Genomic DNA, 22,873 nt, shown 5'->3' on the forward strand with positions numbered 1-22,873 from the left:
CTATATTATGTAAATACATTGTGTTTTTGACATTGCTTTTTTCTCATAGAAATTAGAGCTCTTATGGCAAAGTCCAATCTCTCAGGCATTCTTTATCAGTTAGAGCATGGGTTTTGTAGGCGTGTGTACAAATATAGTGGTTGAATTTTTATAACAGGGACAAAAGAAAAACAGAATACTTTTGAACAGAAATTTAGAATTAAAAAGCTACTACATAATCCCTACTTCTGTTTGCCAAATTTGGTTATATTGTAGAGAATTTTACTGTATGAATTTTGGTGAATCACACTCTTCCTACCATCATTAAATCATTGTGAGAGAAGACTTGGCAAAAGGAAAATGCAATGAGCACTTTATAAATTGGTTATAATAAGCTATATGAATTTTCTTTTTTTTCTTCTTTTTTTTTTTTTTTTTTTTTCTCCCCCAGGCAAAAGAGCTCTCAGATTAGGTACAATGATCAAAACCAGAATAAAAGTCATGTAGATAAGTTAAACACACAGCTCCTTTTAAAATAGAGTTTAAATGAATCAGATTTAACGCAGAACTTATTCCAGGTCAGGAATTTGGCAGAAGGAAACTAGGAGTTGGAGTTAAGTTGCAATGGACAAAAAAAAAAAAGTAGGAATGGAACTACAGTTACAATGTATTAGAATGTAACCTTGGCATTACAAAACACTAGGAACTAATTGAATCTTGTCAGTGGAGGTATTGTCTCTTATCCTAAAATTAGAGCCACATAATTAATAAACAAACAAACAAACAAGGAATATTAATATTAAATATTAAATCACATAATATAATTATTAAATATTAAATATTTCTTGGTTTTAAAATATATTTTGCATATATTTCATATATATATATATGTTATATATATTATTATATATATTATTTCTTTCCAGACTTTAGTGATAAATGCCACTTAGGGGGTGAATATGAGAAGAAGAGGAACATGCAGTGTGAAAACACAGATAAAAACATAGAAAGTTCACATGGTGGATAAATAATGCTTTTTAAAAAATATTAAAAGGTGTAATAGAAGATATCTAATAATAAAAAAGTGGAGGTTACTGAGAACTCACAGAGAATGCTTATGTGAAACTACAAATCTACTTACTGCATCTGCACACAAGCATTCACTCAGATTGCTTTTAATCCCGAGCAAATTTAGAAATTCTGGTATGCATTTGAACATATGATAAGCTTATTTCACAATTTAGACATTACATCAGCAATCAGGAATGGAATATTTTTCTTCAGGATGTGTGGACTTGAGCTGGTGCATTTATATACCAGCAGGTTGAATCCCCAGAACAACTACTTCATGAGGTGCACGTACAAGGGACCTCTCCCCACTTAGAAGGTATTTCCCACATTTGAAGGGTTAAGTGACTAATATTTTCCACATTAATACCAAAAATCACCACAGAGGACTGACAGATCAAATGAAAGACTTCAGTCAGCTGTATTGCCTGAAGCAAACATTGAACTTTCTGCTTCAGATAACCCTAGCATCTGTGTATCTACTGCTCAGAAAATGAGTATGTCAGTCTTCAGTTGTATACATAGAAAAAAAAAGTATCTGAGAAAGCCTCACACAACCAATCACTCTGTCATGTTTGAGCTTAATATTTTCTTAACAAAAGAAATGGATTTCAGATCTTGGAAGTGTCAAGGAATACCACATTTCATTATTTTTTCTCTGATGAATAATAAACACAATCAGAGTAAAATAAAGAAGGAATAGTTTAATGTGGCTTAATACCACATTATTCACACCATGTTCTTCAAATGCATGGAATAAACAAACTTGGAAATAGACGAGATCATTTGAATTTCAACATCTTGTATACAAAATAAAAGAAAGTAAATTTCAGAAAAAAAGGAGTGTGTCGTGGATTCACAGCTATTTCTATTCTTCTCAAAACTCCAGGAGCATAATTACTGCCTCCACCTTTCTGCTTAGCTGGAAACTGAAGGTATCTGACAAAGTTTGGTTTGGGCATCTACAAAAAATTACCTTACTGCAATTTCTCACTGTACATAACTTGATATCAGCATGACTTTGGCTTGTTTTTCAGATACCTCAGAGCAGCATTTAATAATGTAACAGTCTGGACAAGACTGTTTCCAAATATACTTAGAAAATGCTGCTTAATGTAAATGGCAGAATTGCAGGAAAAACAAACAATCAAAAACAAACAAACAACAAAAAAACATTTCAAGAAGAACAAAGTGTCCAAATATGTTTACTTTTCCTCACCCCGAGATATGAAAAAAATTCTGAATTCCTAGGAATTCTCTTCTTATGGTCCTAGAAAAATTGCTCAGCCAGGAAATTTTTTTTCTTTTTTTCTTTTTTTTTTTTTTCTATAAGGAAAGCTTGAACAACTTTTGCTTTTGCTTTTTCAGAGCTTAAATTTTAAACATTTTTTATGGCCTTAAGATCGTTTGGTTTACACTGGAGAAATAAAATGAATATTGAAACTTTGGCACTGAAAATAGTGACTTCTCACCTGATCTGGTACCTGAGATAATTTATCTGAGCCTATTCTTTTACTTTTTTTGGCATGCTTCTTAGATTGCACAAAATTAATTATTCCAGAGCATACTTGTAGTATCTTCTTCTAGACAGTAAAGTAGACACTTCCCTACGGAACGTGTTTTCCATTTCAGGGCCTTAAAATCAGCATTAGCCACACATTAACACCCATGTGGAGAAGTAATTCCACAGATTCCAAGAGAAATGAACATGTTTGCATAGATCAACCACATTCTTAATTACAGTATTTCCAACACATTCATTATCCAAAATAACAATAATGAGGTGCCTGAACAAATTACCTGGGTATGAACATTAAGGAAACCTTGTTGACTTATTGATGATTCAACAATAAAACCAGCCAAGCCTATCTGAATCTAGTTTGGTGTTTTTTCCAAAAGCCTGGCTTTTGGAAAAGTATTGTAAATGTTCCAAATTATTGAATTCTCATCACTATGTTAGAGGAACAGTATCAATCAGTACAAAGCCATTGCTATGCCCAAGAGAAGTGAATTAATATTTTTTGTTTGATGGATTGATTGTATGGGAATACCTTTGTCAGGTTGTCTTAGTTTCAGCTGGAATTGAATTGTTTTCTTCAGAGTGTCTGCTATGATGCTATGTTTTGGTTTAGGAGAAAAACAATGTTGATAATACAGCATTTTTACAGTTGTGTTTATAGTTGCTGCTCAGCAGTTCTGTACAGGGCCAAAGCCATTCCCAACTAAGGGCCCAAGGAGCTGAGGGGGAACAGAATTAGGACAGCTGACTTAAACTGGCCAAAGGGGTATTTCATTCCATATAACATCAAATTGAAACAGTGGGGGTGGGATTTCATCTATCTCTCTTCTGCTTCTCGTGGTCCAGCCAGGCATTGGTCCGGGGATGATGAGCAGTGCTTGTGCATCACTTATTATATACATTCATAGATACATATACATATACAATCATAACTATTTTTCTTTTCCTATTCTTTATCTTAGTCAAAAGTTTCATTTCAATCCATGAGTTCTACTTTATTCTCTTGGATTCTCTCCCCCATCCAACTGGGAAGGTGGGGAGTGACCAAACGATTGTGTGGTGCTTAGCCTCTTGCTGGGTTAAACCACAACAAAGGTACTTCAAACTATGACAATCTCAGCATTCTGCATCAAACTAAGCCATATGAAACTGTGCTTTCCCCTCATCCCGAATAAGGAAGAATACAAATCGACTAAATTGGTTTGCAAGGAATATTTTCTTTTTGTGATGCAATGAGAGTAAGAATGGGTCTAACTTCAAAGCTAGTGCAAAGTTACTTATTCACAAACTCAAACTGAGTGGAAAAATCAGCAGAAAAAAAAAATCTGTGTTCACTCCTCCAATGATTTAGACATCTTCTCAGTTGTGTATCTATTAGATTATGTTAGACAAATGAACAGCTTAGTTTTATATATCTGAGTCCATATTAAATTTAAACGAAAGGCAATATGATTATTATAAATAAATTTGTTTGAAAGCTTCAGTTTGATCCCTTTTTTATCACAGTATCTTTTTTTTTTTTTTTTTTTTTTTTTTTTTTGTGAATATGTCCATTTATTTTAAGTTGAGGGATTCACTTTGTGAAATAAAGTAATATGGATAGATAATAAATATATATAAAACTGACCTCTTAACATTCATACAAATTAACTGCGTTGACATATAGCTGCTATATGGTCAATAAATAATAAGATCCTGTTTCAAAATATTTTCTTGAAAACAATTGTTTCTATTAATATTTAAGCCTTTGGCAAAAAATACAGCAACAACACGTATACCACTTTTACTATGTAACATTCTCATAAAACATGGATGAGCACTTCAGTTTCGATAAGACAGCATGCATAGGTATTTACTGCATTAAGGTACTAGAAGATCAAGGAACAAAGATAAAACCATGTTCAGAAAGATAAGAAAGATGCTGAATAAAACATAAAAGCCCGCAAAAATAAACAGATTTTTAAAAAGAGCATTAGTATTGCCCTATATAGTTTTCAGATGTTACTGAAAATACTGATTTTTCTCTCATTCAATTTTTTACCTCCAAATTTTTATCCTAATTTTATCTAGTCTTAATGCATTTCCAAATCAGACATATAAAAAAGCACTCCCAAGCAAGCAAACAGGAGGAATCAGATCAAAGACAATAAAGCATGACAGATAAACGCAGAGCTAGCTCATAATCATAAACATAAGAAAACAATCTACTTTCATCTGTTTGCATGGTCTATGAATGTAGGGAATGATGATACTAGTACTCAGATACTAGTATGAAATTAAAGTACTGTAGGAGGCTTGAAAAAAGCAGAGATAGAACTCCCATTTTACCTGAATATATACAGCTACTATATATACTTTGTAAGGAGTGATGTACCATAGAAATAGAGCAATACAGAAAGTAACAATTCTGCAAAAAGAGAGATTTCAGTATGATATAAAATGATGTTTTTTCGTAATGAAAACACTGCAGAAAAAGCATGCCCACTTTCTGAGAGATAAATAACAAATCTACTTCAAGTGATTAATTTGAATTAGTTTTTGCACCTTAATTTTTAGTTAATGACAATTCTCATTTTCAAGTAGAGTTTCCTCCAGAATCAATTAAAAAGAGTGCATCTTCTCAAGAGAGATGTATTATATGATATAAACAAACACATCAATCAAAATCCTTTTAAAGCAAAAGTTACCCTTTCTTCCTTAACAGAATGCATACTTGGAAATATAAATTACATTAAAGAGTCAGATAAATGGGATATTCACAAAGAATAGGGTAAAGCTAAATCCTTTATTTTCCTTATTTTTCCTTCTCCTTATGAATATGGTATGTTTTAGGCATTGTTTTTTGGCACTTCATTCACTTTCTGGTGTTGAACAGCATGCCACTTGAGACAGTTTAAGGCCTGAGTGAAGGAATAATATAGCAAATTACTCTTGCTAAAATCGTACACTTGAATGAGCCCCATGGCTAAATCATCAAAATTGAACTGAAGTATGGCTCAGTCTTTGCCGATTTTTGGAAAAACAGTATAAATAAAAAAAGGAATTATGTCTTCATGATTGATAATGGTGAATTTACTGCAGAAAAGTAGCAGGGCACTAAAATTCTCTGGTAATCAATCTGGATAAACAAACTTACAAGTTGAGTAATAAATCATCAATAAGAAACAGTGGAGGAATTTTGCTTTCTACCTCGTTAGGCTGTAAGTTCTAATTCATCTGTCTTTTTGTTTGCGATCATGAACTGTACTTTTGAAAATATTTGATATTTGTGAACATTATGATATTTAATAATTACACACTGAAATGTGTATAAAGTTTTTAACAAGGCAGTGCTAAACAAATAGTATAGAAACAGTTGTGATTCCATAGGTTGCTCCAGCTAATTCAAGCTTCAGTATAAAACAAACTTTAAAAAGTCTAGAACCTCAAAAAGAAAGACTAATCATGAAGGATAGAAATAAACCCGGAATGTATCAAAAAGAAAAGGTAGTGAAGTGAACTGAAAATGAAGGCTTGAAATGCATTAAAAAAAGATAGGAAAGGGAAGCAAAACAGAGCTGCATGGATATTTAAAACTGATCTGAGAATAGAAATGACAATGAGGATTAAAGAAATGCAGACAGGAAAATAGAGCTAGCCTTTTTATGGGCTCACAATATTCTCTGTACTCTTGCTTGCAATTATACACCAGGGTGGCAATCAGTCATCAGGAACATCCAAAAAACGGTATCTACTGTGATGAAAGATATTTCCCTGTATGATGAGCTTTTTCCACAATCCAGAAGTCATTTCTTTTACACCAACAGAATTCAAATATATATCACACTAGTGTATAAGCATAGTGAGACCTATAAAACTTAAAGATGACAGTTCAATGGCAGTTAAATAAAAATCAGAGGAAGGGGATGTGACAAGCAGGAAAGTTTAAGCTCATTTTAAATATGAGATATATTAATGTTTATTTCAAACACTGGTCTGAATATATTGAAGAGTAATATTCAACAAATGGAAGTCTATGGAGAAGCCATGTCTTCCTTACTCTAAGGTGAGAGGCAAATCTAAGTGAGACTGAATCTCAAAAATAATTTACCTCTTCTTGCTGTTTCCCCTTAGCTCTTACCTTCCAGATTCAAACGTGAACCATGTTGAGTCCCGTCCATATCTCCTCAAAGAACTCAGAGGCCACATGACCAGCTTGACCTTGGCATTGTGGATGTCCCAGAGATAGATGTTTTCATGTGTGATCTGCATTGTACATTCCCCATAGATATCTAAATTTGGTGTAGGCATAAGATATACATTGAATCGCTCTGAAAAACAAAAGCAGAATAAGGCATAGCCACTTTATAATTTCTTCTTTTTTTTTTTTTTTTCCAATAAAATAAAGTCTAGCTACTGAAGTTTTAGAAATGAAGGTCAAATTTCTAGCCTGTGAACAGTGATGAGGATTCTCTGATGCCCAAGAAGCACTGTCACGTGCATGAGAAGGATAAGAGGGGAATCATCGTTTCATTTTCAGTATAACTATTACAACACACTGAAACATCTTTCACAGATGATCATCATATACCCCCAGCAACATAGCTGTAATCGTTATCCAAGGTTCACGTAAGGTCCAACAAATCAAAATTTGCTATTACCTAGAATAGAGACTCTATGAAAGAACAGAACTACAGACTGAAGCCTGTTAATAACTACTTTCTTTGTGTTTAGTTTCTGTTTATTTGCCAAATTCAATACAATTAATAGTATTCTTAATAATTTGTTGCTTTCTTGAAAAATCTTGAATACATTATTATGGCATTGATGCCAATTGCTATCAGCTGCCCTTCTACTTTGCAGTGCACTCATTGCAATAAAAAGTCAAGAGCATGAACAATTTTCTAAAGTGCCTGAATTGCATGTGAATTAATAAGCAAATGAACAACTATCATAACAGGAAAAAAAAAAAAAAAAAAAAAAGGGTAAACCACAATAATAGCAAGAGAATTTTTAATAAAAATCTAATTTGTTTTGAAGAAAGCTAATATTTCTATGGTTTAGCCCTACAAAGAGATGAAAGCAGTTAAATTTCAGGTTGTACATTTGCAAGTGCTGGAGTCTTTTTTAACTCTAAAGACGCCAAAATCTTAGGGCTCAGTAGCATAGAATGGGAGAGAGCAGATGTTTCACAACTTCTTCTAGCAATGTCCTTTCATCTTTGAAACAGGTTAGAAATGCGGAATGTCAGTGGTGTTACACTGAAAGATGTTGACGAAAAAAGTAAAAGCATGAAATCTTGTACAAATAGGACTAGAAAAATGCACTTTAAAGGGACACCTGTTAGAAAATCTCTCTCTTGCTACTTAATAAATGAATGGCAGTTTGGTTACAGAATATTTTCAACTCACTATCTACATAGAATTTTCTTGTGTTTAATTTTTAAGAGTACGATGGAATTTAAAGTAATCAAAATAGGTATAAAGTGAAAAAATTACAAAAGGCAAAATCAGATGCTGCTTCCAGTTTGTCAATACCTCCAAAATTATTTCTCCATTTTTACAGTGTTTGCTATATGTACTTTTCTGTGAAATCAGTGAAAATGCACCAAATAGTTGAGATAATATAAAATATATTGAAGGTGAATGAGTATGGGCATATCAATAAAGCTACAAAAGTTTGGCTGAAAAATTAATAGAACTGCTGACTGGGCACTTAGATTTGCTGTCCTGCATTGCTATAAGCAAACAGGCCATTCTCAATGTAATTGTGTTCCAGCTAATTTAATTTTCTCCCATCGATGACTCCCATATTGATTCGTTCCATCTCATAGCCATTCACCCTCTTCTTCCGGACTCACGTTCCCATTAATCACATTAATGGGTCTTAGCCCTATAAGTCGTATGTTATGAATAAGGTATCATGTGAAAAATTTCTAATGTTTTGCACAAGTCTTCTGATACAGAGTAAAAACACATTAGTACATGCTGTTGAAATTGCTACAAAGAACTTTCCCTAACTCTCAGAAGAAGGTATTGAGCATGGGTTGAATCTAACATCTGCTGAATGAAAAACCCTCACACAGAATTGAGAGCCAGTGACTGCAATGAGAAGGGAATGGTGGAAAATCAGATCACTCAATTTATTATGAAATTATATATTTGCCCTTTTTCAGCATTAAAATGCTGCTGTGGTATACCACACAAAATTGTCTACGAGATATAGAAATGTGCTTTTGTCATATATTAGACTCCAGTTTTGCACTACCACACTGTTGCTTCCTGTTCCTTCCCTGTTTGAAAGATAGGTATGACTGGCGTATCAGCTGATTCACTCCACCTTTCCTTTACATCAATTGAAATTACACAGTGCGTGGGCGAGAATGGCACTATTATATGAGGTGAAATCTTTCCCTTAACATCACTGATAGAATGCCTGAGACAGAAGAGAAAATGGAAAGGTACAATTACTTTCTGAAGTAGACATTATACAATTGTGTTGAAGACATCGAATATTTCAAGCTCCTTTAGAAGCCACCAGAACTCTCACAAAATGCTGTACTGCTCTGAAGTGTAAGAGGATATTGCATGAAGGGTATTGAGGACATATAATATCCTCAAACTGTCAAGAGACATTTGTTGACTTTGCAGTGGAGGTCAGTGTCTGAGGTGAGGTGTCATGGATTAAAGAAAGTCTGGCTGATTGAACTGAACATCAGCTTCAGGGCAAAATGTAGGACCATTGGTACTTAAACTGGCAAGAAAAGAATGTGTACAAGAGTACTTTTGAAACTAAAACTTAGTAATACTTTCATGTAGCAGAAAAATGAAGAGAGCAGATGGTGCGAATAGTATTAAATGATTTCTGTAATTAAAATGTAGAGTCTATTTTATCCATTTGAACAGGTTTCCAGATAATGGCAATTATATCATTCTGGATGTAGAGAGAAGCTTTTCCTTTAAACTCGTATCAGCACGAACATTCAAAGGCTATATTTGGAATGTCTGGACTCAGTGCCACATGAATTCAGCTTTCAGATTTTCTGATTCACATGAAATAAGATATTTAGCCTCTCTGTGGATCAGTCATCATCTATGTATCATTGGGATGAGATGATAACAGTCCATTGACTAGTAAGACTAAGTAAACAAAAGTTAATGAATGCTTTGGAAAACAGGGAGGTGGAAGATGATGCTATCCTTTGCGACAAGGCAAGACTGAGGCTGAGCAAGCACAGTTTATCAGCATCGACAGTATAATCCTTCTCCCACTAAAATACCTAAGGTTCAGGGAGTAGGGAAGACAGTATGAGCGAAAATGCTGACATTTTGCCATACTTATTTTAATGTTTTGACTGGAAACCCTAATGACCTTGTTCTAATCATTTTATCACTGGATTCCTTTGCCTAAATCATCTCAGAAAGCTTGGCAGATAACATTGAAATCCTGTAACACACAGGCCCCATTTCATTTCAACTTTAACATGAGGGAAGAGGTGCTTATGGAAGGAGGCAGTCAGATTGGTGTAATCCAAACAAGAAGAGGCTTTGAAAACAAACATTCAATTGGGCTGAGGTGAATGGGATGAGGTTCAACAAGGCCAAGTGTTGGGTCCTGCACTTTGGGCACAACAACCCCATGCAGTGTTATAGGCTTGGGGATGAGTGGCTGGATGAGTGTGAGGAAGAGAAGGACCTGGGGGTGTTGGTTGATGCTTGGCTGAACATGAGCCGACAGTGTGCTCAGGTGGCCAAGAGGACCAATGGCATCCTGGCCTGCATTAGAAATAGTGTGGCCAGCAGGAGCAGGGAGGTGATCAGCCCTGTGTACTCAGCACTGGTGAGACACCACTCTACATGTACCTTCTCTTTCCCTGTCAGTAGCTTTAGAAACTTAAGCAATATGAAAGGCATGTGTAAGAATCATGGCATAAAAGATTACTTGTAGTCATTGTTATTAGAGTTCAGCTGAGTCCAGACTTTCTTTTCCGGAGTTGTTACTGCATATTATTATTTGTCCTATCATTGTACATACAGCTGCACTCCTACTAAGTTCATTATTTAAGTGAGATCATGTAGTCTTCACTGCATTTGATTTAATTCTATATTATCATTCTTAATAAAATAATCTAAATAGATATTCACAAACAGTAAGAAACTACATTTGCTGTGGGAAAAAAGAAAATAAAAAATTAAACAGGACCAAGGTTGCTGTTTTAGGGATGAGGAACACAGAAAAATCCCATGAATTAGCAGGAAACAAATAGGTATAATAAAAAGCCTCAGAAAACAGGAAGGTGAGAGATGATGTTATCCTGCAAGACTGAGGCTGAGTAGTCACAATCAGCATCAGCATTACAATCCTCCTCTCTCTAGAATAAGTAAAGTTCAGGGATGTAAAATTGTTGGATAGTGAAAGAAGCTTCACTTAGATCTCAATTTTATTAGAAAATTGGTATCACTGCAAACTAACCAGCCATTGGTTTTGAGCCATGGATATAAAAATAAAACAACATAGGGGTCATTTTATGCAGTGCAGTTTACACGGTCATGCTTGTGGTAATATGTGAAGGAATAACAGAGCTGAAACAGTGAGAAGCTCTCTGATACTGATGTGTTTTGCACAAGTATCACTTAGAATTCTTCTCTGTTCTTCCCACAGTAGTATCTAGAATTGTCTCCTCTAAGCAGTGGATATCTATAATCTGGCTTTTGTAACTTCCATCAGCACAGAACTGTTTGGTGCTAGAAGGTCAAGCAACGATGCAGTCCTGCAGTCCCAGTAAAAGAGATCTCACTGGTACCTACTGAACAACCTGAAATTATACAAGAATTAATCTGTTTCAGTCACTGTGCTGCAATGTATTTTTCTCCCAGGTGACAGAAATATGTAAACAATTTGTGGCCATCCACCCATGACAACTGTACACTAAACACCAATTTTGCCAGTCCTTGAAACAAACTGTTTTATAAGCCACACTTTTGCATCTGTCACCAGAAAAAAAAAAATGTATATAAAAAAAATTAAAAAAAAAAAAAATCACCTTAGGGGAGCTACAAGAATGTAGAAGGACAAACAAGCTTAGATATAACTTTTTAGGGATATGGTTTAGTGGTTTGATGGTAGGTGATGGTTGGACTAGATGACCTTAGAGGTTTTTTCCAACCTTAATGATTCTATGTTTCTATGAAAAAGAGATGTTAGACAAATCACAATAAACTCATGATTTATTGCAAACCTTGCAAAGTAAACTGGAGGGCCATATACTTAGTTTTAGCAACTAAAACAGAAATCTACACAACAGAAAACATACTCTTTTCTCTAGAGATAGCCAAGTTACTCGATATTTTCACTGAATACCCTTAGGAGGTCCTGCTACATATTATGCAAATGTCCTATAAAGGACAGGAATGGGTAAGTACTTGGACAGATGAAGAACAGAGTATATTAAAAATAACATTGCTAGGACAAAGTCAAGTAGTTATGAAACAAAACCACTTCCTTTGGTTAGTTCTTTTCTGATCCAAGAAGTATCAGATTGCAAACACTTCAAAAAATTTTTAAGGCAAAGAAACCATTTAAGAAAGACAGTGGGATGGGATTAACACCTACTCTGTTGGAATTAATGATGTTAACACCCTGTCATATCATAGAGATATAAGCGGTACATTATAACACTATTACTCAATTGCTTTTAGCCCTTAAAATGTCAAAGAAAATCTAAAACTGTAAACCTACTGATACTGTAGTCTCACAGAGAATGCAATCTGTGAACTTGGTATACTTGGGCAGATGAAGAACATAACGTATTAAAAATATTAGGATGAAGCAAACTATATGCAGAACACATATGAATAAAAATGAGGAAATTGTGCAAGAAAATACACTTGAAATTTTTATTAGAGTTCACCAAATGATTCCACCCTCCTATTAGTCACTTTTTTTTATAAAATTGTCATGCAGAGAGCAACACTGAAGTTTGCAGAATAAGATAACTACAATGAGCTGAAGTCACTGTTCCAGTTGACTAGCTGTACCTAAGGAATCCCTAACAAAAGCTCCTACAGCACCCAATTAAAAAAAAAAAAAAAAAAGACTTCTTTCCATATTTTCCTTTCAAACTGATTAAAAGACACTTCCAAATCAGAATTTACATTACATCCAGAACAAGACAACTAAGGAGACAATGTTGAATTTCAAACATGCTTATTAAAAAGTTGACTTGTGGATCAAGAGGATGAGAGATGGAAGCAGATAGGTATCTAATGTAACTAACGTAACTAATGGTTTAGTAGAGCTCTCAAATATTGGATGATATGTGTACAGCCACTGGAGTAATGAAAATACGGTTAATTATGCCCTCCATGCATTCTTATTCACGTGAGCAGAAAAAAATACATACTTTGCCTCTTTGTTTTCTTTCATCGACTTACACAGAACAATGAAGATGCTAATTATGTTCATATACGCTGGTTGGGAGTACTGCAATTAATTCTACACTGAAGGAATTGAATCAAGACTAGTTTATACAATAGAACTAATCTATGTCTTTTGGAGGTCATGTGTATAGATGAATCTTTCCCTTCAAAGGACAAGATGGAATAGAGTATTTACTATCCAGGTCTGAAAGCTGCTAGACACTACATGATTTCACTGCAGAAACAGCTTACGGATTTTCAAGCTATTTTCCTGCTCACACTAGAGACTCTTCACGAGATTTATTTCCCTGCTAATTCATGAGCTAACTTCACCTGCTCACATCTCTCTTAAATGGTATGCATGTAAGTCCTACACCGATAGCCTACAAGCGTACAGCAGGTAAGATACTTTGAGTGGTATCTGATCATTATCACTTTCCTACAACATTAGTAGCTTTTCCTTCTATACTTGCATGACAGCTTGTGATAAGTGGAAAGTTAAAACAAGACACAAATTAAATGCTGAGTCAGAGTGTGGAAACAATTTCACAAACATTTGAACTTCCTTTAAATTGCAAAAAGAACAATAACAGATGTTAGAATTGAATTTCTTGAGGATATTTCAGTATACTTTATGTTATTAAGTTCAGTGATGTCTGGAATCTGATAAGAATTTAATAAAATATAATTGACATAGTGCTATTCATTCTGCAATTTAATTACGTCATTTTGTTTATAATGATAGTTGGCTTGTTTCGTTATGAACACTGAGTCAGTTTGTTTTATTACTTTGTTAAAAGCTATTGGATTTTATAAAAACATCAATACAGTAATAATTATTGAGTGCTATAATTTAGGGAGGAATAAATGAGCACATTTTGGTTTTGCCCTCATGTTCATTAATTGGAACTAAGTGACAGGATAATCACAGATTTTCTTTTGTTATTGGATATTCCATCCACTAGCAACTCTTCTGGACACGTATCTAAATTTATGCTTCAAAGACTTAAAAGCTTGACTTAGTGCTTACTAGAATATTCCGTTGTCCTTTCCACCTGTAACTGACAACATTTGGATGTAGATTTTTCATTATTCCAGGCGAGTATGAGTTTAAAGCAAGTATGAGTCTTCCGGTTCAAGATGCTGTTGAAATGTTCATTGTTGCCTTTTAAAGGCTGTGGAACAACACCTACTGTTTTTTTCCACTGCATAGAGTCCATTGTTTCACAACCAGAAAGGTCATCACTGCCATCCACAGTGAAGACATGAAGTCACTGCATGTGTGCTATTTGGTATAGAATTTAATCATATTTATTTGTAGAAAAACAAAGAAACCAACAAACAAAAGACCAATGATGAAGCATTGAAAAGACATCTATATGCTTAGTTACTAATGAGTTACTTTTAGGTAAAAAGAAAAATCCATACAACTACACAAACACTAGCAAAGATAACATGGGACATAAGCTAATATCTCATATAAGAGCAATTACAAACTAACTTACCATTTTGTTCTCTCTGGACTCCAGCAGCAAGCAAATCTGGCTCTCCAAGACTTATATCATTAAGCCTGGTTCCTAGACACTCCATGCAAAGATGTTTGCACCATTCTTCTGCCTCTAGTTCTGGAAAGATAATAAAAATATTTAAGATATAATGTTGACAGTTTACTCAAAAATGGCGAAAAATCACTACCTTCTCACAAACTACTTGGAGTTATTAGCATAAAGTTCCACATCCCTTTCTTAATTGTGATTTAGAAACCTATGTAAGAGTTTAGAATATTAGGACTAAATTTCTCATTTTCAAATTTGGGGATAGGATGTGAAGTTAACATAAAAGAGAAAGAATAAGTGAATTTTCAAAGCAGCATCTTTCCAGAAAGCTTGCTTGAAATATAGTATAATTTAGAAAAACTTGAGATATAATATCTGAAATAGCATTTGCTGCTCTTTAGCTAAATCTGAACTACTGAAAGACCTTTTTTTAAAAGGGTCTAGAGTATTCTTCTAGGACCTAAGGAAATGACTGCAATCGGAAGCTCTTCAAAAACAATTTTTCCATCTTTGCTGTACAGAATGCCTATGCCTGCCAAGTTAGACAGAACAAGGAATTTTTTCAGTTCAGCTCAACTACTTCTGGTCACGTAACAACTTGTTTATTAGTTGGAACTTCTATATAAAAATTCAAATCTTCCTTTCTGAGTCTTCCTTGCATCCCAATGATCTACATCTGAGTGCTCGCTATCTGCCAGTCTACTGAAATGTGAACTCTCCCTGAGACATTACAATAGCTCCTCTGCACACCCAGCCTCATGCTATCCACTCTCAAATTTGATGTCACAAAATCTCTGGCACTGGCCAAACAAATGTCTCAAACTGGCGTTCACACAGTGTGAAACCACAGTTAATAAGAATTACACATATAAGCTGACTGCCTTTTATTACAGAGCAGGCTTCACCTAAGGGAAACTTTCTGGAGAGCAGGCTGGGCACAAGGCCCAGAATGAACACCCACTGTCATAGTCTATGTCTGATTGTCCTTAAGACTGGTTGACTTCATGTAAGAGATTATTCTTTAACATCATTGTCTCAAAGCTTGCTGGGGACACAGATGAACAAGTCCAAGCAAGTCCTGTGCAAGGGTTGTGAAACCCTTTGTCAGAGGGACATAGATGGACAAGGCCAGGGGCAACGAGAGAGAGATAAGCCGCAGCTTAATGGCCATGAAGCAGCCCTTTATGTGGGCATATTTCAAGGAAGATGGCCATGTCAGGAGGCGCTGCACATGACTTACCCAAGCACCCAGGAATACCATGCTGGCAGAAGGATAAAAATGGGACCTACAACCATGAGGTTGAGGTTTTCTGACAACAGATTCCACATGAAGAAGAAGAGGCTTCTGCCATGAAAAACCTCACGACCTGCCTCTCTCCCTCCTGGCCTTGCTCTGCACTCTACCAGCGTGCTGAAGAAGAACAAAGGTGTCTGCCACCAGATTCCTCACTACGGAATTCCTGCATGCTGACGGACTCTCCTGGGCCTGCTGCCTGAGTCCTGCTGCTTCCTCCCGCATTGGTTCTGTGACTTCTTCCTGCTACCTGCTTGCTGCCCAAGGCCAGCCATGCTGCTGCTGCTCTCCTGCCTCAGACCTTCGAAACGCCGTGCAATGGGACCGCTGCTGGATCCTGGTGCTGACTATCCCTGCTTACGCAATTCTTGCTTCTTTCCTATCTTTTCCATCGCTCTCCTTCCCCATCTCCTCGATTAGAATTTATAATAAACTGGTTGGACCAACATTTGAACCATTGTTTCTTAATCTCACGCCAAGTTTGTTATATTAAGAGAACCTCCTCTCCCTCCCTATAAACTGGAGCAAGACACTTCAGTCATCTAGAAATGTTTCCATTAAAAAAAAAAAAAAAAATGGCATTTTAAATTATTCCTATGTTTGGAGACATTTGGAAAATACTTTGGTGACAATATCTCCAATGCAGCACTGAAATTTGATCAGACACAAAAACCAACAGTGCATGCATTCCTTGAAGCATCTGGTGATGATGACTCACAGTAATTAGCACAAATCTATATTGAAGCAAAATCTTTCCATGTCTAATTGCTACAGTCTTTGAATCATTGCCTGGCTAGGCAAGGGCAGAAACCTTTGCAGAAAAAGAAAGGGAAACAGGTCTTTCTTCCAGGTCCCCAGGACACACTTGGCTAAACTGTTTTATTCTGGGCTGTGAGTAATCCAGACATTGATTGTTCCTAAATTATTTTGTCAGCTGATGGAGTTTCTTGACAGAAAGCTCAAATGACAGAGCCTGTTAGGAGATTTTTGATACTAACATGGTTGCTGTCACAGAGACACAAAAAAATTTAGGGGATTCTTCAGAGAACTGCAAGTCAAGAGACTTCCTCTAGCCCTTACTGATTTTTTCGCAGTCTTTAGCATCCAGATTCTCAAAGTTTGTCTTCTAATAATATCCTCACCTTCTTGTAGGAAGAGACAGAACTTTCTTTCGGTAACCTCAAGATAACATTTACTTTTGTATATAAGATGAAAACATTGAGGTAGCAGCATACTGCTTCTTAATACTTTTAATAAAGGCACAGTCGTGATGGAAATATGGAGAGAGCAGGTATATTTCTGGACAATAAAAACTTAAGGATTTTAATAGGAATAAGATGAATTCATTTAAGGGCATAGCTCCAAAACTTATTTTCTGCTCATGCATGAAGAAATCTCCCTCCAGCTTTCTCTTCCTTCTTCCACCTTAGTTGTTTCCTTGCATATTCTTGATGTCTGCTGAACCAGAGCTGTGCCTATAAATCACACCTTCCCATGGAGAGGGTTTCACAAGACACACTGCTGTATGCTGCCAGCACAGGGATAGGGCAGTGCACTGGCAAATGAGTAGGCCAAATCCCCAAGAGAGGGCTTCTGCAGACTTGCCCTGGAACTCCAGCTGCAGATAAACAGTGGAGAATCTGTTCAGAAAGGCCAGTAGCACACAGGTACAAATCTAGTCTACTGCTCCTATGTTTCCTTCCCTCTCACATGTTCATTTTTGCCTAGATTGTATTACAGAACAATGAAAATGCTGTGAGGGTGAATAACTCCATAAAGAGCTTGCATTATTTCCTGGAGGATGACCAAAATAAAATGTTTTAATATTTCTACATTTTTTCAATTTATATTTTATTTCGTTGTGCCTGCACCCAGACTGAAAGGCTATACTTATGAAATGAGTAAACATATACAGAACAAACTTTTCTAATTTTGGAAACATCTAAGGAGAAAGAGAAATGTATTGGCATTTCCATAAATTTCACTTAATATCAGTATATATTCATAATAGTACTCTCAAGTTAAAGCAGCAAGATCTGTTTACATACATTCTCACACCACAATTCCAGCAGATTTTGGGGAAATCAAGCTGTTTCTTGTGAACGTTTTTCTATTTTCACCTTCCCAGTCCGCTCTCCTTTCTGTAACAGCAACATCTGGATCTTGAAAGTTTGGATTCAGAACTTTCAGTTCAGCCTTTCAGAGTGGCAGTTTTATTTAAGCTGCTGTTTCTTCTTTGCAAGACACTGATGATAAGACCCAGATTAACCCATTTCCCACCTGTCACACAGAAGAAACTGTGTAACTGTAAGCACTACGAGATTACGGCTGTACCTTGCAACATAGACTGTAACCTACACAGTACTGCTGCATAACTCAAAATTTGTATCTTACAACAACTGTCATCTTAATATGACAGAGAATACAGTTTCAATGCAGAACTGAAATATCTTCACAAAGAACTGTGAGGATTTGTGTATGCTGTCAGAAGCATCAACATTATCTACAAATGTGTTTGGAAGGTCAAGAGTACAAGGATACTGTGTGAGTTAGTTTCACCTAATGCATCCTGATAGCTATTGCTTACTTGCAAGGTATTTCCTTAGACCTTTTCCTTGTCTTACATTTGAAATCTTTGGAAGCAGGTGAATTACATTTCAAAGCTAAAGTCGTATTTCTCCTTTCACTGTGCATATCTTTAACATAGCTCACCATTCATCTGTAGAAAGCCTGGAATGCTTTGTGTTTCTGGGTAACAAATGAAATATTACTTATGAATTTTAAAATGTATTTATTATAACTTATAGTACATAACTTGATAAGCCAAAGTAGTAATCTTTAAGAATGACTGCTGCCACATCACTAAAGAGATATACCACTGTTAAGAAACTTATTTATTTTGATTATATGCATATATAGAAACATGAAATATTACAGTGGAATAGGGCAATACAAAACTAGCAGCAAAATTCTCTTTAATGCATATAGATTAAATTTACTGGTAGTAAATGCTGACTTTTTAGTGGTAACTGGTACTTGTCACACACAAAAAAAAAATAGTTTCTTTTTAAGATAACTGAATTCTTGGAGTGAATGATAGATTGTAAAGCATGTTTTCACAGCTATAAACAAAATCAGAATGATTGCATTTTCACCTTGCTCATAATTTATTTATATGATGCTGCTACACAAATGTCATGAGGCGTCACAAAATACATACTGATGGGATACCTTAATTACGCACTGGTTATTGTACAAATATTTTTGGGAGCACAGCTTTAAACTTTTTATCTGTAAATACACATCTTGATACTGGCAATGCTTTCCTGAAATTTATCTGAGCTTCCAGGTTATGCCTAAAGATATGTGTCATTTGTACATCTGTTCTCAGAGGGATAAAGTGGTGTCATACATACTCCAGCCACTGACACTGTACATTTCAGTAAGCTATACCACAGGATGATGAATGCATTTGTTGATATAATATGATACAATCTCAATGATAAAATAATATCAGCAAATGGTGTTTGAAATATAAATTTGTAATAATTAAGAGCTTTTCCAGCACTTAGTTTAAAACAGATCATGTTACAGAACATATTGTAAGGGATGGAAGTGGTTTTATACATATCAAGTATAAACATAAGTACAAATATAAATTTATTCACCATCCTTAGATATCTTTCTCTGTATTTGCTAGAAGTGTGGCTACCTTCAGTCTACTAACTTAGAAAGCCTTTTGTTTGAGGACTAAACCCCCATGCACTGTGACCGCTAATAATATCTCATTTTTTTTTACATTCATTTCCAAAGTTCACATTCTGAAGTCTTATGGAAGTTTATCATCACCCACCATTATGGGCTGCCAGAAAAGCAGAAGAGAGGTGATCACTCTCCTGGCTCTGTTTAACTTTTGTCTCTTTGAGCAATGCCATCTCCAGATCCATAAGGTTGTGCTCTATCTCCCAGGAGTGCAACAGGAGTTCTTTTTACCAGTGCAACAGTACATTGTTGCACTGGTAAAAAGAAGAAAGGCTCAGTATAAGTGCGGCTCATAAACTTCGAAAATAGGGTTGAGAAGCAGCTCACCTAAAGGACCAAACGTTTAAGTTGGAAATAACACATATGCAGTATAATAGGAGGATAAAAGAAACTGTCCTTATGCAGACCCAAAAAATCCATGCCATTTTCCTAATGTTAAAGTCTGTGATCTTAAAAAGTTAATTTTTGTTGAAACATTTTCTGCACGAGTTGTTTGGCTTGTCTTCCCTTTAAGTTGCACTTATGAGAAGAGCAAATCTAGTTGAATATCTTTACTCTGAATAGAAATGCAAAGTGTTTCCAGTTTGGATTAACAGGACTTAGATCCGATAATTGCTACCAAGAACGAAAGATGGCACAGAAAAGCCACGTGTATCACTTTCTGTCTCTTAAAAAAAAAAATCACCTAACTTTAATTAGAATAGGAAAAAAAAAAAATCCACAGAATACCCACAGGACCACTGTGCTACTTAACTGAGCTGTATATAATGTACACAGCAACTTCATTTCTATGTGACTACTTCTTTATGGTTACTCAGAAGAGTGTATGGATATTACGTTTTGAGTAATAACATGCACTACTTATTAATGTTGGTAATGCATGAATGACAAAAATTTTTATAATAATAGATAGGCAGTAATGAAGGCAACAGAAGTTCTATTAAATGTAAAATAACAGAAAATTAATCTGTATGTAAACTAAAAATTTGCTTCTCGTTTAGGTAGCAAAGATAGTGGGCTGCAACTCTAAAAGCAAATTATTTATTAAAATTATTTTTCCACTGGCAATTACACTTGAAGATCTGAGATCTGAAACTCACACACAGACCTTTTGCTTGTGTTTCAATAAATACCACCTCTGAAAACTGCTTTGTGTTTTCCTTGTGCTGTGATTCTTGACTCTTTAACCTGCAGTAGTTTCATTTGTTATTACATAAGTGCATATAACTAAGGAAAAAAGTAAAATGAAGGTTTATGAAACGTGCATTATTTTGTAACTTTAAACACTGGTATATTTTCCTTATGCTTTTTTTTTTTTTTTTAACTGGGTGGAGACACAGTCTAAGGGCTATACAAAAAGAAGCTTTTATTCTCCTACCATTTCTTATTTTTAAAATGTTTTGGCATGAGGGTAGCACTGTTAATTACAACGATTAAGAAAAAAAGACATTTATTAATATTTCTGCTAACAATCATCAAAACTTATCTGGAGCTCTACATGCTTCATCACAGATAGGGTTCCACTAATTTTACTCTTGTGCAGTTATCTCTGTTTGCAAATGGCCAGCAATGTGTCCTGGTAGTTCCCCAGCCATGTGAAAACTGACATTTTCCTGAAAACTTCATTTCTGAAAGTCTGATCAAGGGGATTAGGCAGCACCCAGACACCACACAGTACCGTCTTTAATATAAATACCTAGTGCACTATGTGAATGCCTTTGAAGGCACAAATGGTATTTTAAAAATTTATCATATTGATGTTACTTTCCATTAAGCTATTTCCCTAAAGTGCACTTTATTTACACATAATATCTACATTCTTACCTACACTGCTCCTTTCCAGTGCACACACATGAATCAGATAAGGAAAGCATACGACTCATTACACGAGCTGCTGGATATATGACACAGGGGATATAATCTCCCCTTAAGTCAGGCCCAGAATGACTCTTCTGACAGCATTTTTGTGCAGCAAAAAATCACTGACACCATAGCAATATGAAACCGCATACAATATACGTGGTTTGTGTATTAAAAGCATTCATCAAATGCTTTTTAAGGAATTCTGCCTACTAACTGCAAGACTAGTTAATATGCCAGCATCATCACAATGACTCTGGGACTGCAAGAGTCCATGAACAGTGACAGCAAAGGAAATACTCCAGGAAAAAAGAGCATCTTTCTCTCAAACTCAGAAATACCACACACAGTTGACTAGTAGACTGTAACCAAAGTTACAACAGTAGGAAACAAAGAAATGCTGCTTGAGAACATGGTTTCCATACAAAGAGAAAGAGAACTTTCTTGCTCAATTGTTACAAAAAAGTGAACGTATAAGAAAATGAAGACAGACAGTTAATCGCTTACAGTTAATAAGTGATTTACTCTGCTCCATGCTAGTACTAATGTAGCTGTTTTCCTCCTGTTCCTCTTTATCATTATTATTTATTATTTTTCCTCTTTAACTATATAGCTATTTTCTGCTCTGAATTAAAGTGAACATCACTTTATTCAGTGATTAATCTTACAGAAACAAATTATGGCATTCCAAAAATAAAATGCCATCACAATTAATTAGTCCTTGAGGTTAGATTTCTAGGTACCTTTACAGATCGGGTATATTACTTCACATTGTGGGCTAATGCTTTTCATAATGCCATAAATATTTACCAAGCATTAGTATGGCCAATGGTACAACAGCAAACTGACAGAGCATCATTACTTGAAAATATCCCTGGCAACCTTTGCTCTCAATTCAAGTTTGCTTTCAGGTGCAAACTAAGAATCATGAAAACCAGCCTGAACAAAGAGGAAACATTTGCATTGGGACTGAAACTAGCAGGCCAGCTACAAGAATCTGGCATGGGAATTTGACAGTTCCCCAGGATTGTCAATTCATACCTGTTTCAACAGTTATTAATGTCAAATGACAATGGCATGAAAGTAAAATAACCTCAGGCAGCTTGTCTGTAGTGGGAATGTCAAAAACACCATCAATCAAGTGTCCAAAAAGGATCTGTCACCACAAACATAACATGCAGAGGATGCTATCACATCAACTTATGCAGCTACCCTGTGACTGGCAGTCAGCAATGGCATATGTCTGGTTTAAAACTTCATACCGTTTCAAATCTAGTTTACTCCTACAATACTTTTATTTCACTCGGGAAAATTAAAGGGTCCTTTTCTTAAACGTGTGGAAAATCTGAAGTATCCTTGTCAAGTATTCCTGTTACATCCAGTAAGAGAAACTATATCCAAAGAAACTATTAAAAGTCCTAGGGTTTGCTTTACTAGT

At 35.4% G+C, this 22,873-nt stretch overlaps 1 protein-coding gene across 1 annotated transcript in view; it reads right to left on the minus strand.

Annotated features, from left to right (window-relative positions):
* The window catches only part of DOK6 (docking protein 6), a 233,876-nt gene that overhangs the window by 79,465 nt on the left and 131,538 nt on the right, over positions 1–22,873 (minus strand). The window contains exons 4-5 of the mRNA XM_042869705.1: positions 14,469–14,588; positions 6,687–6,876 (exon numbers count right to left, since the gene is read on the minus strand). Of these exons, the coding sequence (XP_042725639.1) occupies positions 6,687–6,876; positions 14,469–14,588 (310 nt within the window). The remainder of the gene's footprint in view (positions 1–6,686; positions 6,877–14,468; positions 14,589–22,873) is intronic.

This window comes from Lagopus leucura, unplaced genomic scaffold, assembly GCF_019238085.1.
Source record: "Lagopus leucura isolate 7727_CA_CO unplaced genomic scaffold, USGS_WTPT01 Super-Scaffold_100002, whole genome shotgun sequence".
Taxonomy (NCBI): Eukaryota; Metazoa; Chordata; class Aves; order Galliformes; family Phasianidae; genus Lagopus; species Lagopus leucura.